The sequence below is a fragment of the Oreochromis aureus genome, linkage group 1 (genome assembly GCF_013358895.1).
Source record: "Oreochromis aureus strain Israel breed Guangdong linkage group 1, ZZ_aureus, whole genome shotgun sequence".
Lineage (NCBI taxonomy): Eukaryota > Metazoa > Chordata > Actinopteri > Cichliformes > Cichlidae > Oreochromis > Oreochromis aureus.
In genome coordinates this window covers 30397094-30422406 of record NC_052942.1, presented here as the reverse complement: position 1 = coordinate 30422406, position 25313 = coordinate 30397094, and the positions used below count along the sequence as shown (strand labels likewise).

Below are 25313 nucleotides of genomic sequence, written 5' to 3'. Positions count from 1 at the left end.
TAAAAACACAGCAGGGGAGTTTCTATGGAGGAAAAAGAGCTAGTGTGCCAAGGGTTAGTGTTTTCCAGAAACTTCTGAGTGAGTTTAGATGACTGTCATCCAGTTTGTAGCCAACTAACATATAACAGCATCTCCAAAAATAATCTTGGCCTTGTTTAGGTTGAAGCCAGAACAAAATGTCCACAACGGAAAAAAAGACGAACCCTCGCGCGCGCACGTGAACGCGCACTAAATTCCTCTGACCAATCAGCATTGGGAGAGAAGCCCATCTCTTGTGTGTCCTCGTCTCCGCTCGGACTTTTTGATCGCTGTTTGTCTTTCAGAAATGAAAAGGCACGCTGCTGGGCTTGTGTTTTATTTTTAAATCTACATGTTTTAGCCACACATGGCGCGACTTCCTCAGAAGTTTTGGTACCACTTCTAAGTTGGCGGTTGCTATGGCTGCGAGTTCATGCGAGGCTGGTAGAGAGGGAAGTGACGAGAGGCGCTGTTGTTGGGACACGTGACTAGAGCTGCACTGATCTGTTTTGACAAGCAGCAGGGAGGGAAGTGAGGAAGGGAGGCAGACTGTAAAGCATCACGACTAGGAGGACTCACTGTTCCTTTCATCTGCATTTCGCCTGAATAATATCAGTACCGACCTAGTCCTCTAGTTTTAGTAGTCAGCTGGTGTCAGCGCCCTGACAACAACGGCTGCTCCTTAAAAATAGAGAAAAAGCTTGTGGGGAAAGTCGCCGTCGTCCCCGAAGGGTTCGGTCGGAGTCGGACTATTTGTTGTCGGTTTGAAAAGTTTTAATGAGGCTCACAAAGGAAGTCTGTACAGGTGGCGTTTCTAACGCAAAGTAGATGGCGACGATTCGAGCTTTGTTGACGGGCAGAAAGTGCACTATGTCCGTGTGATTATCGCTGGTTATCGTTTCGCGAGAGGAATGATAACGCTGAAAATGTTCTCGTCTTAGCAGAGAAAAATACCGAGACCGCCCGTCATCGGTATTAGCAGCTGAGCCGTGGCTACCTGTGCTACATTACTGGGGGGTTGGGGATGTTTGCGAGGTCGTCGTCACTAGCACCAGCTTAACAATACAGAAACAGTAGGGGTTATAGAGTTGGTTGAGTTTGCTTTCTGGCTAGCACTGCTGAGTTAGCAAACCCCCCGCGTCTTGATAGTTAGGAGCCAGCGTTACACAGACGGGGACACCGAAATGAACCACGACTTAACTACGGTTCAGATGGTGGAATTTGAGACTAGCTGTAAGAGTAGCCGGCTTGCTAGTTAAATTATTTGCAGTCAGAACGGCTAGACGCTACCAAGCAGACTGACAATCCTTACGGTCACTGTAAGTGGCACACGCTATCTGTTATCTTTGTGTTTGACAATACAACGCGACTGGATGGGAGCAGACAGTAGCATGCTAACAAAGCAATGCTTTGTTGTTGGATAGGGGGCAGTTGGCACCAACACGCAGGCTTCACAGCTGATATTATTGCTTAGGTAACGCAGCAGCTCTCAGTCACAGAGAGGGGGTTTAAGGGGGCCAGACGCCCGTTGTGTGTGCTGTCCAGGCTAGGTGTGTTAGGAAAAAAGAAGACTGGGAAGATCTCTGCAGGAGCACCTGAAGGCAACCTGATGACACTGGACAACATGAAGCCCGAGCGAGGTATGTGTGCCACCAGAAAAACACGCATACACAGACATATATTTATAATATATATCCCTGGGGTGGTCAGTGTTTGGGTAAGCTGTGCATTTCCGTCTTTTAGTAGACTGACTGTACCCATTTCCCCGAGAGAAGAATCAGGTCAAAGAATTATGTAACAGCTGGTCAGCCTGGTCACTGGTTATTTGAATTAACAGAGCCTGACTTAGGTAAATGAGCACGTTTGTGTGCAGTAAAACACACATTTGTTGCTCTAATTTACAATGTTAACCCTGTCAGCTGTTTTATTTCCTCATTTTTTGCATCAGCATATAACCTGCAGCTCTTGTTTTGGTAGTCTCTTGCACTGGGCTGCTGCAAAATATTCTTGACACCCACCCTGTTGTGGAAATAAGGCTCCTGCCTTATGCTCTGCAACCTGTTTACAGCTCACTGTATCTGCAGCAAGAGGTAAAACAGGGATGGAGGGGGACATCCTTGTTTGTTTCAGTGTGATTATGCTAATTATACTATTGCATCAATTTGCAAAGGGTAACTCGGTGCCTAAATCTCTGCCCTCGGACTGTTTTGTCTAAGCTCCTTTATTATGTTAGTTGAATTATTCACTAAGTAAATGATTCATTTGGTGACTGAGTGGTTGTTTGTAACGCAGAGTTGTGGTTGCTTGAATTTTTGGAAATTCCAAAATAGCACCATACTTGGAAGCAGTGAAGGGTGACTGTTTTCAGTCAGTTATAGTCTTTGTGTTTACATATGTTGGGAAACTGCAGACAGGCTGCTGACTGGTTTGAGTGGGCTCTTACTTAAGCACAGTATGCTGATAATAGGACCCTTACACCTCACAGTAAACATGTGCCCTACAAGGGCATAGGCTTTTAATCCTAGCCTTACCTTTCCTTGCCTGTAGGATCCTTTATATAGAAACACAGAGCCAAACATTTGTGGGATGTGCCTTGCCAGAGTAAAGGGCACACTGGCTGACATAGTACAGTGTAATTATAGCCTAATAATGCAGAACAGCATACTAGGTCAACTAAACAGCCAAAAACAAACCTGCTGGTGCAGTTGATTTTCAATTAATCTGTATGCATCTTCCTGCCTTGTGCAAGCCAGTAGATTGAGAGCTGTTGGCCTAAGACACATTTCTACAGTGCGTCTGTTCTTTACCCTTCATGGATTATCGCTGTCATGTTCTAATTATGAAAGCCTGTGCCAGTAGAAGCTGCACCACAGCAGTAGCTCACCATTTGACTGGCAGATACTGTGGTGCTATTGTTATTTTGAACATACTGTGCCGTTCCTGTGGTGGAGATGCCAGATTGCTTATAGGCTAGATGCCTTCTCTTTCTTGCCTCATTTCTCAGAGAAAGGGACTGCAGTGGAGAAGAGAGGAGCTGTTTACTCAAGCAGCATTTTCACACCTGAACTCTGGACACTGTCAGGGTAATTAGGGCAGTCACTGTCTAAAGCTGCCATTTATCACATGAAGTGGACAGCATGAGATAGTCTCTGGACATTTACCTGGTCTGTTGTCACATGGGCTCAGAGTTTCACCAGGACAGCTGCTTATTGGGATTGAGATTTATTTTCTTGAATGCACATCAAATGTCTAAAAAATAAAAGTTCAGTGATATAGCCCATATTAGCTTTAAATGTGATCTACTAACAATAGAGAGAGTAGCACAAATTAGTCAACTTGATGAAGGAGCAAGTAATCTACTGTCCAAAATAATACATGCTAGCACAGGCTTTATGCATTACCTCAGTTACTGTGCATAATACCTGCATTGTTCTGGATTTTCTTTTTCTTTTTAACCTGAATACCTTGGGAGGCAGAATCAGACATTAATCTAAAACACCTTAATCCAAAAACAAGTTCATTTGCGATGTCGCAGAGCTCTGTGTGCATGTGCACTGCTGAGAAAAACCACATAGAGCATTGTGTGAGTTCTGGAGTTAGGCTCATCTCTGCATGGCTGAAAACCTGAAACTCAGTGACAAGTTACAGGGAAGCTTTGGCACCACATTTACATCGTTAAGCTATTCACTCATGCCAGTACAAACTCATTCTGATAACATTTCCAAATGAATTAATACTCTGAGCATCATCTCTTCCACAGCATGTCTTTCATCCTGTTTTCCTTCTCTCACCCCAACCGGTCGCAGCAGATGGCCGCCCCTCCCTGAGCCTGGTTCTGCCGGAGGTTTCTTCCTGTTAAAAGGGAGTTTTTCCTTCCCACTGTCGCCAAAGTGCTTGCTCATAGGGGGTCATATGATTGTTGGGTTTTTCTCTGTACCTATGAAGCGCCTTGAGGCGACTTTTGTTGTGATTTGGCGCTATATAAATAAAATTGAATTGAATTGAATTGAATCTATCACAGCTACATCAGGAGAAAAATAAGACAGTGTCACAAACCTTATTAAACAACATTTGCGTGGTACATTTAAATAATTTCTTAGCAAAATTTTGCACGGTGAAAGTCAAACTGTTACAAATACACGGGCATTAAGGCGAGCTGGAAAATCAACCATGTCCATGCTTTTCAGTAACAAAATTGATACTGCACCTATTCAGTAAATGCTGACACTAGCTTTTTACTGGTAAAAGAGGGCTTTGCACTGCTGCTGATTGTCAGTAAATCTGGCCCCATGTGTGGGGAAAGACCTTCAGGAAACTGAAGGTCACCAAGGTCAGACTGAGAGTTCCTAGGGGTGCCTTGCTTTGTAAGTCCAAAAGAAAGAACTGAACAAGTCCAGACACATCTATCTCACACTTCCTCAAGTTGTACTGCATCTGACCTCCCGATCAGCTTGGCGGAAAAAGTCATACCTTCTGGGGAAATGATAAGATGAAAAAGAAGTACTCTGCTACATCTTGCGCCTTGCTTCACCATTAACCCTTTTGAGATGGAATTAGTGGACTTAACAGTGGTCAAATTCAACATATCGAACTAGTCTTTGTGCTGAGCGGACCTATGAGATCCCATGTAAGTCGGAAAATGCTCCGAATTTAGCACAGTTTCTTATCCCTTCATGAACTTAATGGATTGATACACGCAGGAGTGCATGTTTTAAATTTAAAAACACAAAAGAGCACTACTGTCAGACCCTTTCTCAGGTATCAGTTTATCAGAACTGATATTTAGCAGAAAGAAGCAGAATCAGTTATGGTCTTCAAAGAGCCCAGCTCCCAGATAATTTGGACTTCCAAGAAAAAAAGAAAAACAACTTAAAGTTCATGCAGCATCTCTTTGGGGCCTTAGTGAAGCATGCGTTTGCTATTTATGACAAAAGGAGCACTTATATTCTGCTCCGGGGCCTAACCAGAGTCATCTGACCCCCTTGTTTTCCTGTGAGTTGAGCTATGAGTCAGGACACCATGTGTGTGAGTGTATGCGGGTGTGAGAACAGAGTGAGTGTGGCACAGTATTCAACAGATTGCTGTTGGCCCTAATAAGCGCTGTACCGTTGAACCATGTGGCTCAACTGACAGCTTTTACAGGTCCCATAAAGAACAGCTTTGGAAAACTCCGGACCCGTTTACACTAGTCGGGGAAAAAATAGCTTTTTGTATTGTTTCAAACTGTTGCTGCTTAAGTGTGGTAAAGCTGGGTTTTAAAAAGACATAAATTTGCTTTGTGTAGTAGAGGAAAGCACGATTCAAAACCACTTTGGAATTGTTTATGGTATAAAATCCTCTGTTTTGCTCAGCTGTGGCCTTTTTCACTCTCAGATCAGTGGAGCCTCATTACAAATAAAAGCTGATTTGCATTAGATGTTGACTAGGGGATCATATAGATGAGTAATGAGCAAGTTTCTTTATGCCCTCAACCACAGCTCTCATTGTCCACTTTTCAAACCGTATAGTCTGAGATGATCTCAGAGCTAGTCATGTCGGACTTCGTCAGCTGGCAAGCCTCAGTTCTGCATTTGTGCTCTCTATGATGCTGTTTGTACGCCAGTGCTTCCAGTTGAAAGAGGAGTCGAGCACAAGTCCACCTTCCCCCACCCTCCAAGCTCGCACCACTGCCTGCCTTCTGCCATACGTTCAGCCAGATTACAGCTGCCCCGAGATGTCCCTAACACTTGCCAGCGGATCAGCGTCTACACTCTCACTGATGAGAGACCCAGATAACGCCGAGCGACATGCACTGTTGTCCCGTATAGCACCTGTCTAGTCTCGTGCTGTCTTTGCATCCTCCTCAGCTGTGATTTACCTCCACAGCAGGAGGCTGACACAACAGGTGCTCTCTTCTGTTTTACTCCTCTCACACAGTTGGAGCCATCGTTGTCTTTTTTAATTTATTTACTCATTTATCTACCGAGCTTCTGTTCTCAACATGTTTTAGCTTCAGTGAAGTCCAAAGTTATTTGGACAGAGTTTCTGTAATTTTTTTTCCTCTAAACACCATCACAATAGATTTGAAATCAAGCAATTATGATGAGATTGTGTGGAGAAGTGTAGATGGCTGGCTTTAATTCAAAGGGTTTAATAAAAGGATTAATCATTTAATTTCATTAAATTAAATTCAGTTTTATTTGTATAGCTCTGAATTACAGCAATAGTCATCTCACTTTATATAGTAAAGTAAGAAAAAGGAATTCTGGCCATTTATGCATTATCCCTCCTGATTGTAAGGCACCTGAAAACTAAAAATATGAAAATAATCCATACAAAACTACTTTATTGTTTTTTTTATTTTAAGGAATGTTTGTTCTGTTTTTTTTTTTTAACCTTTTTTTATTTCTTCTGTCAAAGTCTTGCAGGTGGAATTAATTTTATCTTCTAAGTGCTTTTCCATATTGCCTTTTCAGTACAACAAAACAGCCATTTGCTGACCCAGCTGCAGTGAACATGGATATTGGACTGCCCATTGTACACCCAGCTTTAGAGCTGCCTTTCGCAATGAATACCATTCAGCTGTGAGTTACTATCCTGGCCCCTGGAGTAATCAGCCTAAATCAATGCTGTTGTGACAGGTTTCACTGTAAGTAGCCTAGCCTAGCGGTCGTATGGGATTGGGCACCCACTCCTCCCAGACCAGTAATGCTCTTACGTAATGCTTGAGCATTTTATTAAGAACACCAAACCTTTATCTGGACTTAAATGCAAGTGTGCTCTTACCTTGTACGTACATGCTGTGTGTGCATATATAGACGTGATGTTTAAGATTACTACTTTAAAGAGCTGTATCCACACCCACACGCAGACATAAAGGCAGGAACACTTAGCCCAGTCACTTTGTTAACCCGCACTGTTAACACGCTTTATGGACAATCAAAAATACATAGTCCACAATCGGCCCTGGACTGGCTGAAACAGTAAGTAGCAGCATGGGTCATATTTCTACTGCCAGTGAGTGATGTCATTGCTTGTTTGTTCGTCACATCCTCCCGCCCCTGTGGCTCCTCATAGCCAACCAGCAGCCAGCTCTGCAGGAACAGGAAGAGCCATCTGGGCCTGGTGATTTTTCTTGGTGGGGGTGGTGTTGTGGTGATGTCTGTGTCTCTTTGTCTCTGTGCATTTAGTTTCTTTGTTTTTAGTTCTATCTGTCACTGATCTGTTTAGTTTGTCTCCCTTTTACACTTTTACGGTTAAAAAAAAAAAAGAAAACTAAATGAATTCACTAAAATCTAAATGTTTCCCTTTAATATAAGCTTTTGAATTGATGGAGACAAGCTAAACAGCGCTAATGCAGTAAACAAACCATGTTTCTATGTATAGGAACTTAATCTCCATGAAAAATCAAATCTGGGTGGTGCATCCTTCCTTCCACTTGAAGTTTTAATCCCTGATGTGACATAACAACCTCACTGTTACACTATAAGCTCTGTGGGATGAGCCCTGTTAGCTTGAAAAGCACAAAAATACAAGGCACTCATGCTTGTTAGAAATATTTAGAGTATCCATTCATTGGTTTCTGAGTTATTTCTGGAACTGAGAAACCAAAATGACAGCTTCTTGTTAATCTCAGCGGTGTTTGGAGAGAGAATGTTAAGGGATGTGTGATTATCACTCTTCTGCCAGGTCTGAGAGGAGGGAAAACCTCCTGGCAATTACTTTTCTTTCTGACTTCCTTGCTCCACTGGTTTTCTTTTACTTCTCCTATCTCCCTTTTCTCTCCTCCCCATTTTCTCTCCACTCCTCTGAATCATATCACATATAGACCTCAGCACTTAACACCCCCACCTCCACTATCTGCTGATAATATCGAGAGAAAAAACATATTGACAGAAATAGGGCTACCTTGACTTACTATTTTACACACAGGAACTTAATACCTGACAGTAGGTTTAACCATGTATTTTTATAGGCTTCTCAAAGAAGGCATTATTCATATATTTGTGTGTGTAATAATGCAGGGAGTTCAGGAAAAAGTCATCCTATTGACCGGCAGTCAGAGTGACTGTGTCATAAAGCAAATGCATTTTCGTTTTAGCAAATTAAATTTGCATTTCATGCTGATATGACCAGAAAGTCAAGAGTGGCTGATGAGTCCAAATCTAAATTTTATCTTTATGAGAGCTTCTGTGTGTAAATTACATTGTTTGTATTCCAGGCATTGCATATAAAAACATTTTCTCGACTGTGTTTAATTTACGGATGCGCTGGTCAAGATAATTCCCATTTGTGATATAGTGCAAACCTGGGGCTTGGGTGTCTGCTCACAATCCAGTGCCAGAATTGCATTTGATAGCTGTTTTCCTCATTCTAAGAGACAGGGAATCTTTTATGTTTTAAGGCGTAGTCTGATTAGGCTTCTCACACACATGTACATAACATGTGGAAATGATAGGAAACAGCTTAAGTGAAATAATGTTTAATCGAATCCCAGCATGGGTTGCAGTGATCCAGTGTCCTTCTTGCCTCTACTTTATGTAACTTCTCTCAGACCAAACATAACAAGTGGAAATGAAAATTAGTAGAAATAGTAGTAGTAAGTAAAAAAATATGCAAAAGTACAAGTGAAATGCTTCCAAACTGCTTTGCTGTTAGCTTCTTCTATGCTGTTAGTTCTCCGGATAGCTCCTGCTGCCACATTGCAAAGTAAACACAAAACAACACAGAGCACTGAATAGTTCAGCCCAACACGTTGTCACCAATACCTGATCCAGCTAAGATCCAATCCAAATCTTATAGCAGTACTCTCTTAGTATAAATATTCCATTCTCTAACCAGTGTTTATAAAATCAAAACCACTACTGTCAGTTGCCATCATTTTTGTTTTGTTTTGTTTTTCGACTGGTTGATGTTTAATATAGCCTCAACAGTCCAGAGTGAATCAGAAGGCTGTTGAATCCTCTTGAAGGGTTTAATTTCTGTTACCAGACACCACATATCTTTGGTTGCAAAGAGTCTTACATAAGCACCACTTTAATCAAGTTCACACACCACACACCTCACCAGCTTCTCTGTTCCCATGCTCACTGTGTGCTGTTGTGATCAATTACTAAAAGACCAAAGTAGGTGACTCACAAATGAAATGTCAGATGACACTATTAAGACAGAATAAGACACAAAATAAAAGAATAAAATAAAAAAATGCATTGTTTTCTATGACTGTGATTCTGTTGACTTATCAAATTATTAGATGCAACTTTTTTTTTTCTTTCTTTTTTAGATTTAATTGGGCTCTTCTCTCTCATGTGACCTCTTCTTTTAGAGTAATGAAATAATGGGTACACATACACAAACACACAGACTCCCGGTGTCTGTTAATAGAGAACACCTTCGGGGCTCTTTGTGGAGGCGTTAAGCACATTGTTTATTAACCACAGTGTTAGGTTGAGTTAATTTGAAACTCATCACAACTACCCCCTCTCCTTAACTCTATTGTCTCATCTCAGTTCTTTCAGGCCAACAACCAGGCTATGTAATGAGTCAGGTGGTTCCTTATCACTCCAAATATTGCTTCATCCTCCCAGCAAACCAGCTGACAGTTACTCTTTCCTGCTCAACTGAGTTATTGCTCTTTTCACCTTTGCTCGACAGGCTTTAGTGGTTAGATATTTTTTCATATAGGTATATGCTTATAATGAATGCTGTTAAAATTTGCCGTCAGGAGCTGTAACCTTGCCCTTTCCTACCAGATTAATCATTCTGTATAACCCTGCCAGGAGTAAGGCAAAGGTTTAAAGCAACTGTGTCAGCTTTAGCCTTTTGATTCTTTGTCCACAGCAGCTAATTCCAGTCTCCAACCAAATCAGTCTGGCCCACTTTTTACACAGCCTTTGGAGCTACACTGCTCGGGTTGCTTAATTCAGACTCCCCTTTCTAGAAATTGACACTAGCAGCACAGGAGGGGTCAAAGGCCTGTGCATTTGCGTTAGACAGGGTAGCTCTGATTACAGTGAGAGGCTGGGTTGTCCCACTGCCCTAGTGTCCTGTCGCTGCCAGCATTCAGCTTGCTGAAATTTAATAGTGGTCTTATGTGGAGTGAATATGACTGTAAAAATGACCAGGATTTTGCTTTGTATTTTAAATTTCTCATAAAAATTATAATGTTTTCACCTTCTTTCCAGCACATCTAGTATAATATCAGGCTGTGCATTTGTAGTTTTTGGGAAGTAATGCAAGATAAGAGTCCGAGTAGATGAAAAGTAGACTCTATAGTGTACATTTAAAGGCTACTTTAGGGAGGTCTACTTAACTGTTGGCCCCACTGGAGCTTAGCAATTCTCACTTTGACCACGGCCCACCTTGTCCACCATTGCTGTACTTCACTCCAGTCCAGGTTACATAACAGATATTAGTTAGACAATGAGTTTGAAAAGAACCACTCTTGCTTGAATAACAGAGGCTTTGTGCCTCACAGCTCCAGTGTGTGCAAATAAGGTCAAACAGGATACTGCAGAGAGTTGAGGTCAAAAAGGGCACCGTGGAAGGGTACACCGGACCTTTAAAGATACTATTATGGATATTTCAGGTGAAATCAGGGGGGATTTGGAGACCTCCAGGAAGAGGTGATGAATTATTATTACTAAATGTCACAAATGCCTGTCTTTTTTCTTTTTTTTTAAATCTCATGAAATTTTACTGTACTTTTCATTCTGCTTAACTGTTGTTCATTCTGCTGCATTTACACCAGGAAGCTGCCCAGTGTAACCAGTCTTATACAGTTAGCTGCCAAGCAACTCATTTGAATAATAAGGGGTTTAAGTACCTTACTTAAGGACTTCAGTTGCTATGGTTGTCAAAGATGAAGGGAACATACTGCATCTCATTTTTAACCCTGGATGTCTGTTCAGGATTTGAATTTACACATTTGTATTCACTGGCTAGCCAAGAGTGTGCAGATTTACAGTTCAGAAAGGCTGTAGAAGCTGAATTTGCCAGTCGGTATAGTTAGCTGCGTTAATTACTGTGTAGTTTCAGTGAAATCCTTCAGACTCATTACACTCCATCAATTGCAGTTACCTAACCACAATAAACTGCCATTGTTACTGGTTCTTTCATCATCCAGTATTGACCTAATACTGTAAGAAAGCTGAACAGATTTGTGTGTATGAACAAAAGTTTTCTTGGTTTTGAACTCAGTGACATACAGTTTTGTTCTCATTAGCCAAATGAGAAACATCCACCTGTAGGTTGGACATGGAGATGAGGATATGTAAAGTAGTAAAGTCAAATAGTAGCAGTTTAGACAAGATGCATAGCTCTTTATAGCTCTTTTATAAAATAAAAAAGCCTGAAGTTAACCTTTTGCACCTCAGCTTAGATGAATTTTGTTTGTTTAGTGCTTCTGAGTCCAGTTAAGCTTCACAATGGTGATTTTTCTTTTTTTGTTTTCCATCAGCTCAGAGATTGTTTATCATGTAACATCAGTAGTATGTTACTCAGCTACTAAACAACAGCTCTTGTTTTATGTCTGACAATAATGGGTGTGATAGAGAGGACAAGGTGGTGCGCCAGTCTGGGTTGTGTATGTGTCTGTGTGTCATTTGTCTGTTGGCAGTTGAAGAATAAAAGCTGAGTTCACAAAGAAGGGTTCTCCTCAGCTGTAATGGGACTAAAGTCCCTTAGCCAATCAGAACTTGTTGCTATGTCTCATGTGAATCTGCCCCTTTGTGTTGTTAGTGGGAGAGGGACACACACACACATTACAGAGTCCATAGTTTAAGGGAAAGTGGAAACGTTTTCAGAAAGGGAGAGGAAAATACCAATATAGTCTTTGTAAAGCTAAGTAGTTGTCAACAGAGTCCAAAGTTTAGTGGTGAGATACATTGGCAGCCAGCTTATTGATGAAATTTAAAATACCAGGGTCTCTCAGTCTGTTAGTAAAAACCTAAAACAACTGTGATTTGTTTTTTAAAATTGAAGCTGGAGGTCTTTCTTTATGAGAGATCTTTACCATTATTTACAGCCGCTGGCAAAAACATGCCGGTTTCTTGGCAGACTTCACCACTTCCAGTGTTTTGTAATCTTGTAACGCAAGGCAGACAAAAGCAGGAAAGGTGAGCTGGCAGTGATGTGTGATTCGTGTTTTAAAACGCTATGGAAACGCAGCTGACCCTGTTTATTACAAGTGAAGTTAAGCAACAGTCCTCTGCTGTTTTACCGCAGAGATGGAGAGTAAAAGCTCTGTCTGTATAGCAATTCACATTAGAGTACCATAAACACTGAGGATAACATGCACAACGACCTAGAGAGGGCTCAGTACTCGCAAAGCGAGCATGATCACATAAACAGCTTAACTGTCATAACAGAAAATCATAATGTGCAAAGCAAGGCCGTGGCATAGAGCCGGAGCACCTCACTGCACCCTCACAGAGCACAGCTGAAGCGTTAACTGTCACTTGCAAAGGCACATATTGGCGCAGATCATTGCTACACAGAGACACTCTTCAATCACCGTGACGGGAATCTTTAACACAATTTTCCTGTTGCCTTGGTAACACGTGTCCCACCCACCTTTCTTCCCTGGTCAGCGGTTATGATCATTGATCACGGTCTTCTTTCATTCCCAGGTCAGTCAGCCAGGAGGAAAATGACTAAGACCATATCTCTTTTTTTCCTTTTGTGTTGTTTGTTTGTTTTTAATAAGAAAAGCGGAGGTTATTTATTGCTACAGAGCCTGTGTGGTTATTGCTGGTTCTTCTTTCACAGGAAATTTAGCAAGATTGAAGCTTTTAGATTCCTTACATACATAGGTGCACTGTGTTCGGGAGCACTTTTAAAACAAGCAGATGTTGAGAAATAGATACAGTAAAGCTTCTTATTTTTCACTGGTGCCCCTCTGCCCTTTAAAAATTGTGTCATCTGTATCTGATAAATGTTGTTAATTCAGTTGTCTGAAACCCTGTGCATCACAGTGTTGTTTCCTTAGAATTTCCCACGATGTTACAGTTTTTGGTGATTCTCTAAGCTTCTTGTTAGCTCATGATATGTGGTACATGACATGGGGGTGGTTTTTTGGACCAGCTTGTGAAGTTATACAAGACTGTTCCCTCTATCCAGATGTTTGACTTTTTTTGTTTTTGTTTTTTGGCTTTAGCTTGTAACCCAGTCCTGTGGTTGTGTGTTACTGTCCCAGTGTGAGTGCTGGTAATTTTAGATGAAAGCTGTAAACCAACGTGCTGTCCCAGTCAGAAAATGATAAAGTTTTTGATCTACAGTAACTTAAAATTAAAGGTTATTATTTTGTTTCATGGGCTCATTGGGATTTAGTGGTAGTACTTTTTGACTGTGTTGTGTTGACTGGCAACAAAGTGTCAAAGTATTTGCGTCAACCAAAACTGTTTTACATGCACTCCAAGTGTCGTAATTTAAATCCAAAGTCCTGTTTTTGTTCAGCACAAGTATTTTTTTTATAACCAAATTCAAGCATCAGCATTACAGGATGTATCATAGTTTCGCAACACTTCACCAATTTAATGTCTTTGATGTAGAGGAATAGAAACAGTCGTTGATACTGTGGATTTTTGACCAGTTTTCTGACAGTTTACTGGAGAAAACCTTTAAAAAAAAAGTGCAAGGGTGACATCACCATGTGGAATAAGTGCCTGGTCCAAACAGGTTATATTATATGAAAGGTCTCCTTTTTACCTACATCTTGATACCCAGCTCATTTCTTGATATTCACTATAATTTTCTAATGTAGTTATTTTTAACCCACAGAAACTTGTATTATTGCTGTGAAATGGAGAAACAACATTGGTGTTCATATATATTATAATTTGAAAGTATTGCATGTTGGTCAAACAACATTAAGACCTAGGGCAGTTTTTCCAAATCCTTGGGAGTTTGAGAATACAGAAAGTCCTGGTTCACAGAGGATCTCTGGATCTCCCTTTGCAATTTGTTGCCTGTTTAGCTTGTGTCAGTTTTCTTTTGGCATAAACTAGTAGGTCCCTCTTAATCTGTTACAAAGCTTAAAAGTGGAAGATCTGTATGCCGTGACAGTTGTGTTCAGTGCTTTGTTCTCATTTTCTAACTCATACATGAATTATTCCTTTACTTGGAGACAGTTGGTCGATCACATTGTGGAGATCATCTAACTCCTAGACCTTGATGTTTTTAACATGAGAGCTTCATGACTCATGTAATGAAAACATCGGAGCTGACTACAAAAACAGAACCTTCCTTTGTGACTTCTTGTTTGGCAAGAATCGTGGAAGATCTGTTTTGGTTCTTTTTTGTTTTTTATATTCGATTTTGGGACAGATAGTCGTGATCCTTCAGATGTAAAGGCGAAATAGTTATAATTAATTTGGTCCTGTAAAAACCACCTGGTCTCCAAATATAATCAGTCAAACTGCAGAACTATGGAACAAAAAAGGGGGGGAAAAACAGCCTTGCAAACAATTCCCATAGTGGTAGAAATGCATTCGCAAGAGCTGCTGACACTTCAAAACTGCCACCTGCTTTGCCACCAGTGCATTTGTATACTTTAAGGCTGAAAAGCATGCCTTCATTTTTTTGAGGTAGTTGCACAGTGGCCATCAGGCTGCTTGCATAAGAATAGCTTTGTGGTGGATTTCATGGGAGTCCCTGTAGAAATAGTCCATAAAGTTGCCTGTACTGTGATACTTGTACAGAGTTAGCTCAGCATAACAGCTATAATATGTAGAAATCAAAAGGAACAGAGAACTGCGTGGATGTCAGCATTTTAACAAGTAACTTGTGGCTGTTGGAACTTTTCTCACAGTTTTGTAATACTGATGATTATTCTTATCTTTTAATAGCGTATGACTTCAGGCACTCTCCACTTTAGCAGTTTCTAATATGGGTTTTCATAGCAGACACCATCACAAAGTCATCAAATAGTTGGTTGTGGGAAACTTCACTTTGAAATAAGAGTGAGAAAAAACAGAAAAAGAGTGCTTACCAAGTTGTGTCTATATTTATCACACTGGGGGCTGCAGTAAAGGCATTTAGCATAGAAGAACTGTCTTGTAAAAATGCAGCTGTGAGTGTGTCTTTATATCTGTATCAGGACTGCAAAATTCTTGATTTAAAAAGAGAGCCTTGGGTTTTTTACCATTCAAAATCCAGAGCACAGTTGTGTCCAGATAATGAAAATTTGCATTTTGTAATGTATTTTTGAGCATTGTTGGGTTTGTTAAGAAGCAATGATGGTGCTTTGTTAGATGAAGGTTATGCTGTGCACCAGCAGTGCATAATGTCACATGTTGTGGTGCTGCTTCCTTTGGTTGTTGGTGTTGATTGCTCTTGCAAAGATGACAAAAAAGATGTGATGTATGCTGCTTTTTTAACCTCTCATTTCAATGAAACTGCATTCAGCACAGTAGATTCTCACTTGTATTTTATGGTGAAACAGAAACTAGTGTTAGATTTGTGTTTATTTCTTTTTCCTCTACTGATGCACAGTTGAAAATCATGTGACACAAAACCAATGCTTTGTTTTATTTAAACCTTTCAGTAATGCATACTGTTCATGATATAAGTTTAGTTTTTCTGAGAAAAGCTTTGGCTTAAAAATACAACTGCGTATATCTTGCAGCCCTTGAGCATTTGGCACTATCTGCTGTGTCCAGTCCATGCATGATTGAAGGTGAGCTCATTACTGCATCACATTTTTAATTTATATTTCATGGAGTGATGACTAAGAGGTGCAAGTGCAGCCAAAAAAAAAAAAAAAACCCTTTACTTTGAACTGTTCAAGAATCAAGGACATCCACTGCTGTACCCGATCAGAATAAGAAATTTGCGATAGGAAAGACTGAACCTTCTCTGTTTGGCTCCATTCAGAAGGAGTTAGATATCATTGTGTGTTAAGCTGACACACCTCAGTGAGCCCAGCAGACTGCTGCACTGAAGCTGCCTGGAAATTGCCTTAATGCACTGCCTCCCGGCTGGCTGGTTATCTGAAGTCTGCAGACCCAAAAAAATCAAATGTCTTACACTTATCAACTTAAAACCTCAAAAGATTTTAAACATCAGGACTAAGACTGAGCATTTGAACTTTTGTAAGTTGCAAATACCCACTTGTGTCTTTGTTTCCTTGATTTTTCTCCAGAAATGGGTCCACTTGTACAGATCTTTGTTCAGAGTTTTATTGCATATTCATCTTGAGAAAATTGTCTCAGCCTGTAAGAGCAGTCAGAGCTGTAGTATCTTGTGTGGATGAAAATCAATTATTACTATGAGGTATTTATTATTTTTACAGCATACTGGTGCTCTTAAACAAAGCAAGTATGTGTTTACTGTTCCTTTTTCTCATGCGTCTAAGTTTATTCTAATATTAGACGTGGATGTTTTATACAAAGGCAAGTGGAACACCCACTGATAGATCTTTGTTGTTATGTAAATGTTGAATCATGTTTTGTTTTGTTTTTTTGCTCGTTTTTTCCCTGTATTGCAAAATAAGTGTTACACTCACAGGTTAATTAAGAGAAAATCAAGGAAATCCCCAGTGTAAAAATTGGACTCTCACAGTGCATGGGGTATGTGCTGAAATGTGTTGATGTGCTGTTCTCATCTATAAGAGCTGCTTCATCTCCAGAGTCTTTTATTTATTCTTTTCTGTCCCTGTGAGTATTCTTTGAGAGGAACTCGGCTGAAATAAATGTCACCTAATTTGCTTTATTTTTAAGAAATTTTTTCCGAGGTTCAAACATTTGAATGAAATTCACTTGACAGACAGTTAACTGAAAACATGGTTAAAATGACTTCCTGTCTCCCCTTTGAACTAACTGTGTAGGTTTCCGCTTTCCCCTTCAGTCATCTGTCTCCTTCAGTGTCTCTGCAGACCTTCTGTCTTTCTCTTTGTGAGCTCTGGCTGCTGCCCTGCAGTATGTTATCCCCCCCTCTTTTTTGAGTGAGATATATTCTTTCTTTGATAATCAGTCCACCAGCTTTAGGTAGGTGAACTCTGCATTGTTGAATTCTCACTGTAACTTTGATCTGTGACTGATCTTCCACCAGCTTTGTCTCCAGTTACCTCCATCTCACTTTTGGTAATGTAGTGAATATTTTCGGGGTTTTTTTTTTTTTAAACACAAACGCAAAATAGAGAGAGTAAACAAAACTTCTGTGCATCAGATTTTTGAAGATGCCTCTTTGGTGTGTGGGAACTGTTTTTCTGGCATTTCATTAAAAATGGATTCTATAAAAAATTCTTCACTGGTCAGTAATGAAAATAATTATTATTTAAAGAAAACAGTAGCTTTGCATATTTCAAAAATCAAAATAATACAAATCTAGCTTAGTTATTTAATCCTCTGTCTAAAACGAACTGTTTCCCTTGCTTTTTCTTTTAACCCGTCTTTCTTCTGATTGGCTGCCCCTCATAGTTGGAAGGCTTGAGCAGTGGGATGGGTGGGGCTTCTGTGCTCAAAGGTGGAGCTGTGTACCTGAGATGACCATGTTAGGGATAGTCCTTCCCATTAATATCATACAGAACAAAGCCTGAGAAAATCATTTGAAATTAACTGTTAAAAGCATATGCTGACCTAATTATTTTAAACATCCACCATTGTAACAGTGTTTATATATCGCAGGTCTCTTTTAACCATGCTACTCTGGAAGTGGCACAAACCGGGTAAAGTAATGGCCGTGCAGAGGAGGATGAGAATGGTGGACATATGGGTACTTAGGCAGCATTCTAATTAGCTGCGAGTGTATGTGTTTGAATGTTTGTATGTGTAGAGAGCAGAGCAGCTTTGGCCATAGAAAGAGGCACAACTATGCAGTGATTGTGTGGCCATGGTGCGCAGATTAATGGGTCATCTTATCTAAATGTGTCTCTCTTACATTCTGTCTTTCTCTCCCTCTTTCATGCCATCTGTTTGTGTTTTTAAACAGCTACTGGGTACACAGTGTAAATGCTTATCTAGACTACATGCATTTATATTGTATAATTTATAAAGACAGAAACAAGTGTAAGAATCTGTTGCAACACATGCAACAAAAAAAGGCACACTGAACAGGTTGCTAAGGCACTTTACTGTGACGACAATGTTGGCTATCGAGGTTGACCCCTATGCTCTTGTCCTGGAGGCCTTTTTCCATCCCACATGACTCTATACTGATCTTTTGGCTAGAGGAGATGGACACAGCTGAGAGGTGTGTATGTGATTGTGTGCATGTGTGTGTGCTGAACCAGGCGATCTGTAGGCGGATTCAGGCTGCACTCGGTGGCAGGCGGTCATAGGTCTAATAATAAGACGCCCGAATCTTAATCCGACCTGTTACATAATTCACATCACACATGATCAGGAGACAGATGAGAGATCACATGCACATGGAACAGAGGAAAATAACATTTTCCATCATGTGTACATGGATTACTGTTTGGGTTTGCTTAGTGCAGCATTTATCAGTGAAGTGTCACTGGACCTAAACACAATTGTTTTCTGTTTGCATTTCTCAAGCACTGTCAGTAGTTGCTATGGTACTTCTTTCAAACAATTTAAGGGGTCCAATGTAAACTGAAGAACATAATTTACACACATAGATGACCCAAAAACAAATTGAAGGAAGAAAGGAATAATGTATCTCAGACAAACATTAATTTAAAGCGTATGCATACAAACATATCAGCTAATGAGAGATAAAACTGCCCGTTTGAAAAGATGGAGAGGCAGGAATTAATCAGTCATGGTCCAGTGGGTAAACGGAAGATGAGGGGAAGGAAAAGGCAGGATTGAACGTTGAACTTGTAGGCTTAATGACAAGTAAACAACTGTTACATAAATTTTAAAGTGACATTAACTATTTGTAGGCATGATTTAAAACATTGTCAGATGCCTCTAGCTTTAGAAAATAATTTTAACATATATTTATTAGCTTAAAACATACGATATATGAATAAAAGCCCTGAAGATTTCAGGTTTCTAAAGATCACACGTGCATGTGAGAGCTAGTCAACTAGATGTTGAAGCTCTGCTGTCTTCCTTGTCAGCACCAGTAATACTATTCAGTTAAACTAATTATTCAGATTTTATAAATGGAATTTGGATTAATGCAATGATCAGACACTGGCCAGTCTTTAACCTGCCAACTCTTATTATGTGCACAGCCTCTTCCACACTCTACTCAGACAGCTCCCTCACCGTAAGCAAAATTCATTGTGCAACATTTATGTCTTTTGCGTAGGATTTCGAGTATACAACCTACGCAGACATGCTTGTGTGCTGTAGTCCAAAAAGCCAGCACATAGTCTGGCATTTCTGATAGTTTAAAAAGTTGGTTTGATAAGTAAAGGGAATGACAGCTGAGTTTTCCAAGAAAAGGAAGGAGTTATAAAACCATTAAACACGAAGAAGGTAGATATGAAAAACACTAGAAGAGGCTGCACTGTACAGTTTTCATTGTTTGGGGTTTTGGTTTTTTTACACTTGTTTTCACTTCAAATACATTATTTGTCTATGAAGATCTAATTTGGTCTTCTCCACAGCAGGGGCTAAGCTAAAGGACCAACAACAGTGCATCACAGGCAGAAGTAGACTACAGACCTGCTGTTTCACATAATTTTGACACTGCCCATTGTTGACAGTACACAGCTACAACATGAAGACTTAAGTCTGGAAACCTTGGTGTCAGGTCACCACCCAATCATGCTGGTCCCTTAAACCACACAGTGTATTTTCAGTAGTGTGAATGCCTTTAGAACATTCACAGTACAGAAAGCAGGACTTTTTCCTGCCACATGCTACATGTGAGAAAGGAAAATATACCAACCTGTTTCTCCAGAAACAGGAGAGGGTTGAAAATAATTATTTTTCTTAAGATACTGCATTACTTCCATCAGTCATTGAGTTGAGCTTTCTGGATGAGAGTTTTTCCCATGTAGAAGGATCAGTATCTGTACCAGCAAGATGAGAAAAATGTCTTACTCTGACTTTTGTTCTGCTTTTAATCATTTCGAGTAGCAGAAATCGGACACAAATGTGATTCATTCTGAACACTTCATCTGTCCAAAGGTTTTCTTCGCCTTAGCCTCTTTTGTCTTATTCTGTATCTTGATTACCTCCTAACTTTGATTCAAGTTGTGTCTCTTTGTGTGCGTGTGTGTTTGTAGGCTTCATAGGAATGCTCTATTGAGGCGCAATCCTTTTAATGAATGACAGCTCTCATCTACACATACACAGCCTGGGCCCCTTAACCAGAGCCTCCATCACTGGTCCTTTGTGTGCATGTTGTGTGCCATGTTGTCCTTGTTTGTTAGCGTTCATGTGTGTTTTTGCAATATGTGCTTTAGGGGTGTATGTGTTCCCGAGTCTGGCTTTCCCTAGAGTGAAGTAATCTGACACCCACTGTGCACATATGAATTGGGAGCTGTGTGTGTGTCTGCTTTGGGGGTTAGCACACCATTTCTCAGAGGCTGTTTTTTTCCCTCTGCTCACTTAAGCGCTCTTCTCCCCCCACGCCAATTCATCAGCCCATGCTTCATTTTGTTCCTGAGTGTCACCTTTAGCCCAGATCCCAGTAGTACCAGGAGTCTCTTTGACCAACTGGGAACATCAAACCTTGGTTGGAAATCAGCCAGCCAGAACCCACCATACCCAGTGTGTGCGACCAGCTCTCATGTAAATACGAGAGACGGTGTCCTTGAATGCTGACCTTTGTCATACATTACCCCGTTGCTCCTGTCTCTTCTCTCTTGTTCTAGCTCACTGTTGGTCTCCTACTCCCTTTGTTCACACAGTTCTGATTCAGCCCATAAAGAAAAGGAGATTGTCTATGAATATAGCCTCCCTCTCCATCTCCTTTACCCTGCTTTTATTCAGCCTACAGCTGGCTAACAGACCCCCTCCTCCTATCCCTCCCTCCTCATGTTTTGTATTGGACTGCGTCTCTCTCCACGTGCAGCACCAGCTCAAAGGCATGTAGGAGGAGTTCCCTGAGTGGAATGTGTGCGACTGGCTGGCTATGATATGCACGCACTCACACATATATACAGCAGCAGCCCATAGCTCACACTTCTGCATAGCCAGCTGAGAGGGACTCTATTCTACCCAGCCCTGCTGTGGTGGGAGGAGGACAGGGTGTGTTTATGTGCTTCTGTACTTGTGTTCTTGTGAGGACCAGCACAGTCATAGTTTAAAAGAAGAGCAAGAGAGTGAGAGCAGTGTTTTCACCTAAATTTGACTTGAGTTTGGTTTGCTGCTGGCTCACCTATTTAGACCTGCAGAGGTTATATGTACAGGCAACTCCTGTGCGTCAGAAGAAAGAAAGCTGTGATTCTTTGTGCTACTGTGCATCAGCTGACCTCCTGTGGGATTCTGGGAGTTTTCTCTGGAGAAGAGCAGGAGATGGAGAACTAAGACAGGCTCTTCAGCTGTTTGCTAAAAATACCCTCCTTAAGGTCTAAGCTCATTTATAACACAAACAGCAGGATTTGTTTAATTTTGTTGTGGCAGGAGACACGCAAGCTACTTGACTATCATCTTACTGACCCAGCTGCACCTTTTTTGTAGTTGAGAATCAAATACATTTAATGAAAGTGGCTTAGCATAAGCTGTAATTTTACTGTGACATCTAGCTCTCCTTTGTGCTCTTGTATAGCTGTTAGTCAGAGGGGAATAGCGCCGTTAAAGGTCCTGCTCTCTCGTGCCAACCCCACCCACAGCCCCTGGCCAAACTGGTGGAGCATGCACTCTTATGATTTTTCTTGAGTGTTTTCCTCGTGTAACTGGTTGATCTTTTGTTTGCAAATGTTTTTCCAATGAATATTAATGATGTCATCGTCAGTGCGGCTGATGTTTATGTGCACGCTGCGTAGAGAAGAAACAATCAGTGTGTGGCTTCACCCAACAACTCAGCTGACATGGATGATCTAAATATATTCCTTTGAAGTGGCCAAACTGGAAAACTTGTCATTCACTGCATTCCCCCACACCCCTTCTCTAAACAAGTCTTTCCAGCCCAAGTTAAATGGCCATTTTCAAGCATGCAACACTGAACAGGCAGAACAGGTGGCTTTCTGGCGTGGGTACATTTCATTTTGTTTTTGTTTTTTTTAATTGATACTTTTTTCCAGCTGATCCCTTTTTTTTTTTTGTTGTTGTTTGTTTGTTTTTTTTATTTGTTTGTTTGAATGTGCACTGGTCATATAGCTACTGCTGACCCTTTGTTTCTTTGTCTTGTCCAGATGCAACAGAGGAGTTTTTTGAGTACGATGCGGAGGAGTTCCTGGTGTTCCTGACCTTACTCATCACAGAGGGAAGGACACCAGAGTATTCTGTGAAAGGCAGGACTGAGGGGCTACATTGTCCGCCAGCCCAGTCAGCCATGCCTCCTCTTCACAAGCATGAATGCAGCGACAAACTACCCCAGGTAAGATTTATTTCATACGTCCATGCAAGGCATAAAGTTATCTGGTACTGTGCCCTACATTTATAGGCTTGTGTTTTTTAAACTGTTCCACATTAAGAATATGGCTGCATGTACATATTGAAAGGAGCCCTATATTTTGTATTCGTAAAATAGGGCTACTTTGGTGCGCTGTGGGTCAGCAGTTAGTGGTAGTTATGTGGCCTCGAGGGCTGTTCCATCTCATATCACCTGCAATGATAGCGCTATAGATTTTTACATGATTAAAAGTCCCATGTGGAGATATTATTGCTAAAGTCATGCTATGGACACAATTATCAGACAAGCCCAGGCATGTCTGAGAGCTGTGCATCACCCTCAGATGATGATTTAGTACCTAAAAAGAGAACTACTTCAACCAACCGCAGTGCTTTGCAAAATGTACAAGAAAACTGTTCCCACTAAGCTTGGAACAACAAACCATTAAGTACAACTGGTGATATGCCACCCAAATGTAAACAAGTGACTCCACCGAGAGCTGCAGCACACGGGAGTTAGTCCATCTGACCGGAAATGCAAAGGATGGATGGAAATTAGTGCTGTGGTTACACGGTAGAAGAGCATTGCTTTAAACAACTGGTTAAAAAGCTTGACCTAAGATATAAAATTCCAAGTAGAAAATCTGTGTTAAATATTTTTTTTAAGGTCTAAAAAAATATACATTATAATTTAATGTTTCTGAGTGAGTAGAGCGTGACTTAATGCATTTATCTGCAGTTTGGATCAACCTTACATGTAAAGATAATGGGATCACATTTAATGCAATTATATTGCGTTCTTGCCTTTCTGAAATGGTTAACAGGTTGCTACAGAGCCAATCTCCATGTTACGTGTAGCCAAATGATAGATCCACCTCAATTTTAACAACATGTAGATTTACACCATCAATCACTTTGATAAAAATTTTATCAGGAATTTACGTGTAAAAGGTACAAAACACTGATAACCTTCTGTGGGATGACCTTCCAGTCCCCCTTCAGGCACAGAATTTTTCCTTGCTTTAAGCATTGTCAATGTACACAGTTACTCATGCAGTCTTTGTTATGTAAACTAAAAGTTGACTTTCCTGAAGCTGGGCGATATACCAGTTCATCCAGTTTACCTGGTGTACTGCCCTGAATTCCTTTTAAATTTTGTCATACCAATCCACAGCTGACGTTTTGCGGCAGTGCTTCAGGTATAGATTGTCGTATCCATTAGTTGCGCAGTATTCTTATGGTTTTAACATCTCAACATAATAACCAAAGACAGACAAACAAAACAAAGATAAATTGGAAAGTGGAGATGTGCGGGAACTGAGTCTGCTGTCTCAAAGGTTTTGTTTAAAACATAAATAAATAATGTTTTTTGCAGTGTTGTGGGTTTAAGCCCAATGACAGGGGAGCACCCAATAATGTAAACAATGCGGTATGCTGACTTCATTCAAAAACACAAACAATAAAAAGATATATACATAATTTCAAAGCATAACAGGTGACCTGTTAAGAATTAAGTGTTTTTTTGGCCTTTTTCCCCGTCCCTCTTCCCCGCTGTTTTTCTTTCCCCCAGTTAAGTCTGTCCCGTATTCAGCAAGTGAAAATAAAATAAACAATAAAAGGTGAATCAAATGGACCATTACGGCAAGGCTGGGATGGTCAATTTGGTAAAGTAAATCCGTTGGGCATCTTTCTTCGCCTTTAGACAATAATTCTGATGGCAAAAGAACCAAACGGGACAGGTTAAAAAAAAAAAAGAAAAAAAAAAGAAAGAAAAAAAGAATTAAGTGTCAGCTGAGTTTATTGTTTTAGTTGTGCATTTATAAAACCCCCAAAAATAATATTTAAACACATTCAGTTGTTTTTGTATGTTGTTAACTCCTGACAGTTGAAAAGTAACGTATTACGTAAGACTACGTAACAGCCCTCGGGCAAAAAAAGCAAAAGAAAACTGCGATCATGAAAAATTAAATATTCAGAATGAAGTGTAACATGTTAACAGGATGTTTCAGGATGAGTGGTACCTAAACTGCTCTGATTTGATGGTATACACACTGTACTAATACATTAGTAAAGATAATGCAGCTCTGTAATAAATTTTTATTTCTAGTTTGGCAACAGAGTTGTAACTTTGTAACGAACCGCTATGCTAGGCTGCTTTAATTTTTGCAAAGTATAGCTAATAAATTGAGTCTATAGTATATCCCTCTGTCACTAGGACTGCCATGCAGGATAAAAATATAATTATTTTTTTTTTTTTTTTTTTAAACTCAGAGGTTAATAGCAATATTTACTCTCTACCTGCTGTGCCCCTAACTTTGGTGTTGACATTCACTAATGAACACTAACCGCTCACCTTTGTCCATGGATGTGTGTGTGCCTAGTGTCGGCAGGCGAGGCGTACCCGTTCTGAGGTGATCCTACTTTGGAGGAACAACATACCCATTATGATCGAGGTCATGCTCCTTCCAGACTGTTGCTATGGCGATGAGTGCCCCCCAAGTGATCTCATCAGTGACCCGGTCATCAAACAAGATGCTCTGCTGTTGGAGAGATGGACCTTGCAGGCTGTTCCTAGACAGTATGACACACACACACACACACACACACACACACACACACACACACACACACACACACACCATTTTAAAGATGGGGAATGCAAGAAAATGTCTATTATGTTATTTTTCGTAACGTACACTGTCCTCTTTTACCATACAAGAAACATTATCGCTCTGCTTACTTTAACGTTCGGTTTTACTGATGAAGAATCATATTAAGCACAAAGAATTTGTTGTGCAGGCAGATTTTTCTAAAAAAAATAGACTTGAAAGTGTTCAAGAAACTATTTGCTCAGGCTACTAGAATAGTCAGATTTTTTTAAAGAAGAAAAGCAACACA

At 40.4% G+C, this 25313-nt stretch overlaps 1 protein-coding gene across 1 annotated transcript in view; it reads left to right on the top strand.

The window, feature by feature from the left end:
* The first annotated feature begins 417 nt into the window (after nucleotides 1-417).
* fam214a (family with sequence similarity 214 member A) overlaps nucleotides 418-25313 on the top strand; it is a 33937-nt gene continuing 9041 nt past the window's right edge. The window contains exons 1-3 of the mRNA XM_031743030.2: nucleotides 418-1658; nucleotides 22217-22401; nucleotides 24797-24993. Coding sequence (XP_031598890.1) covers nucleotides 1628-1658; nucleotides 22217-22401; nucleotides 24797-24993 — 413 coding nt within the window. The 5' untranslated portion in view covers nucleotides 418-1627. The remainder of the gene's footprint in view (nucleotides 1659-22216; nucleotides 22402-24796; nucleotides 24994-25313) is intronic.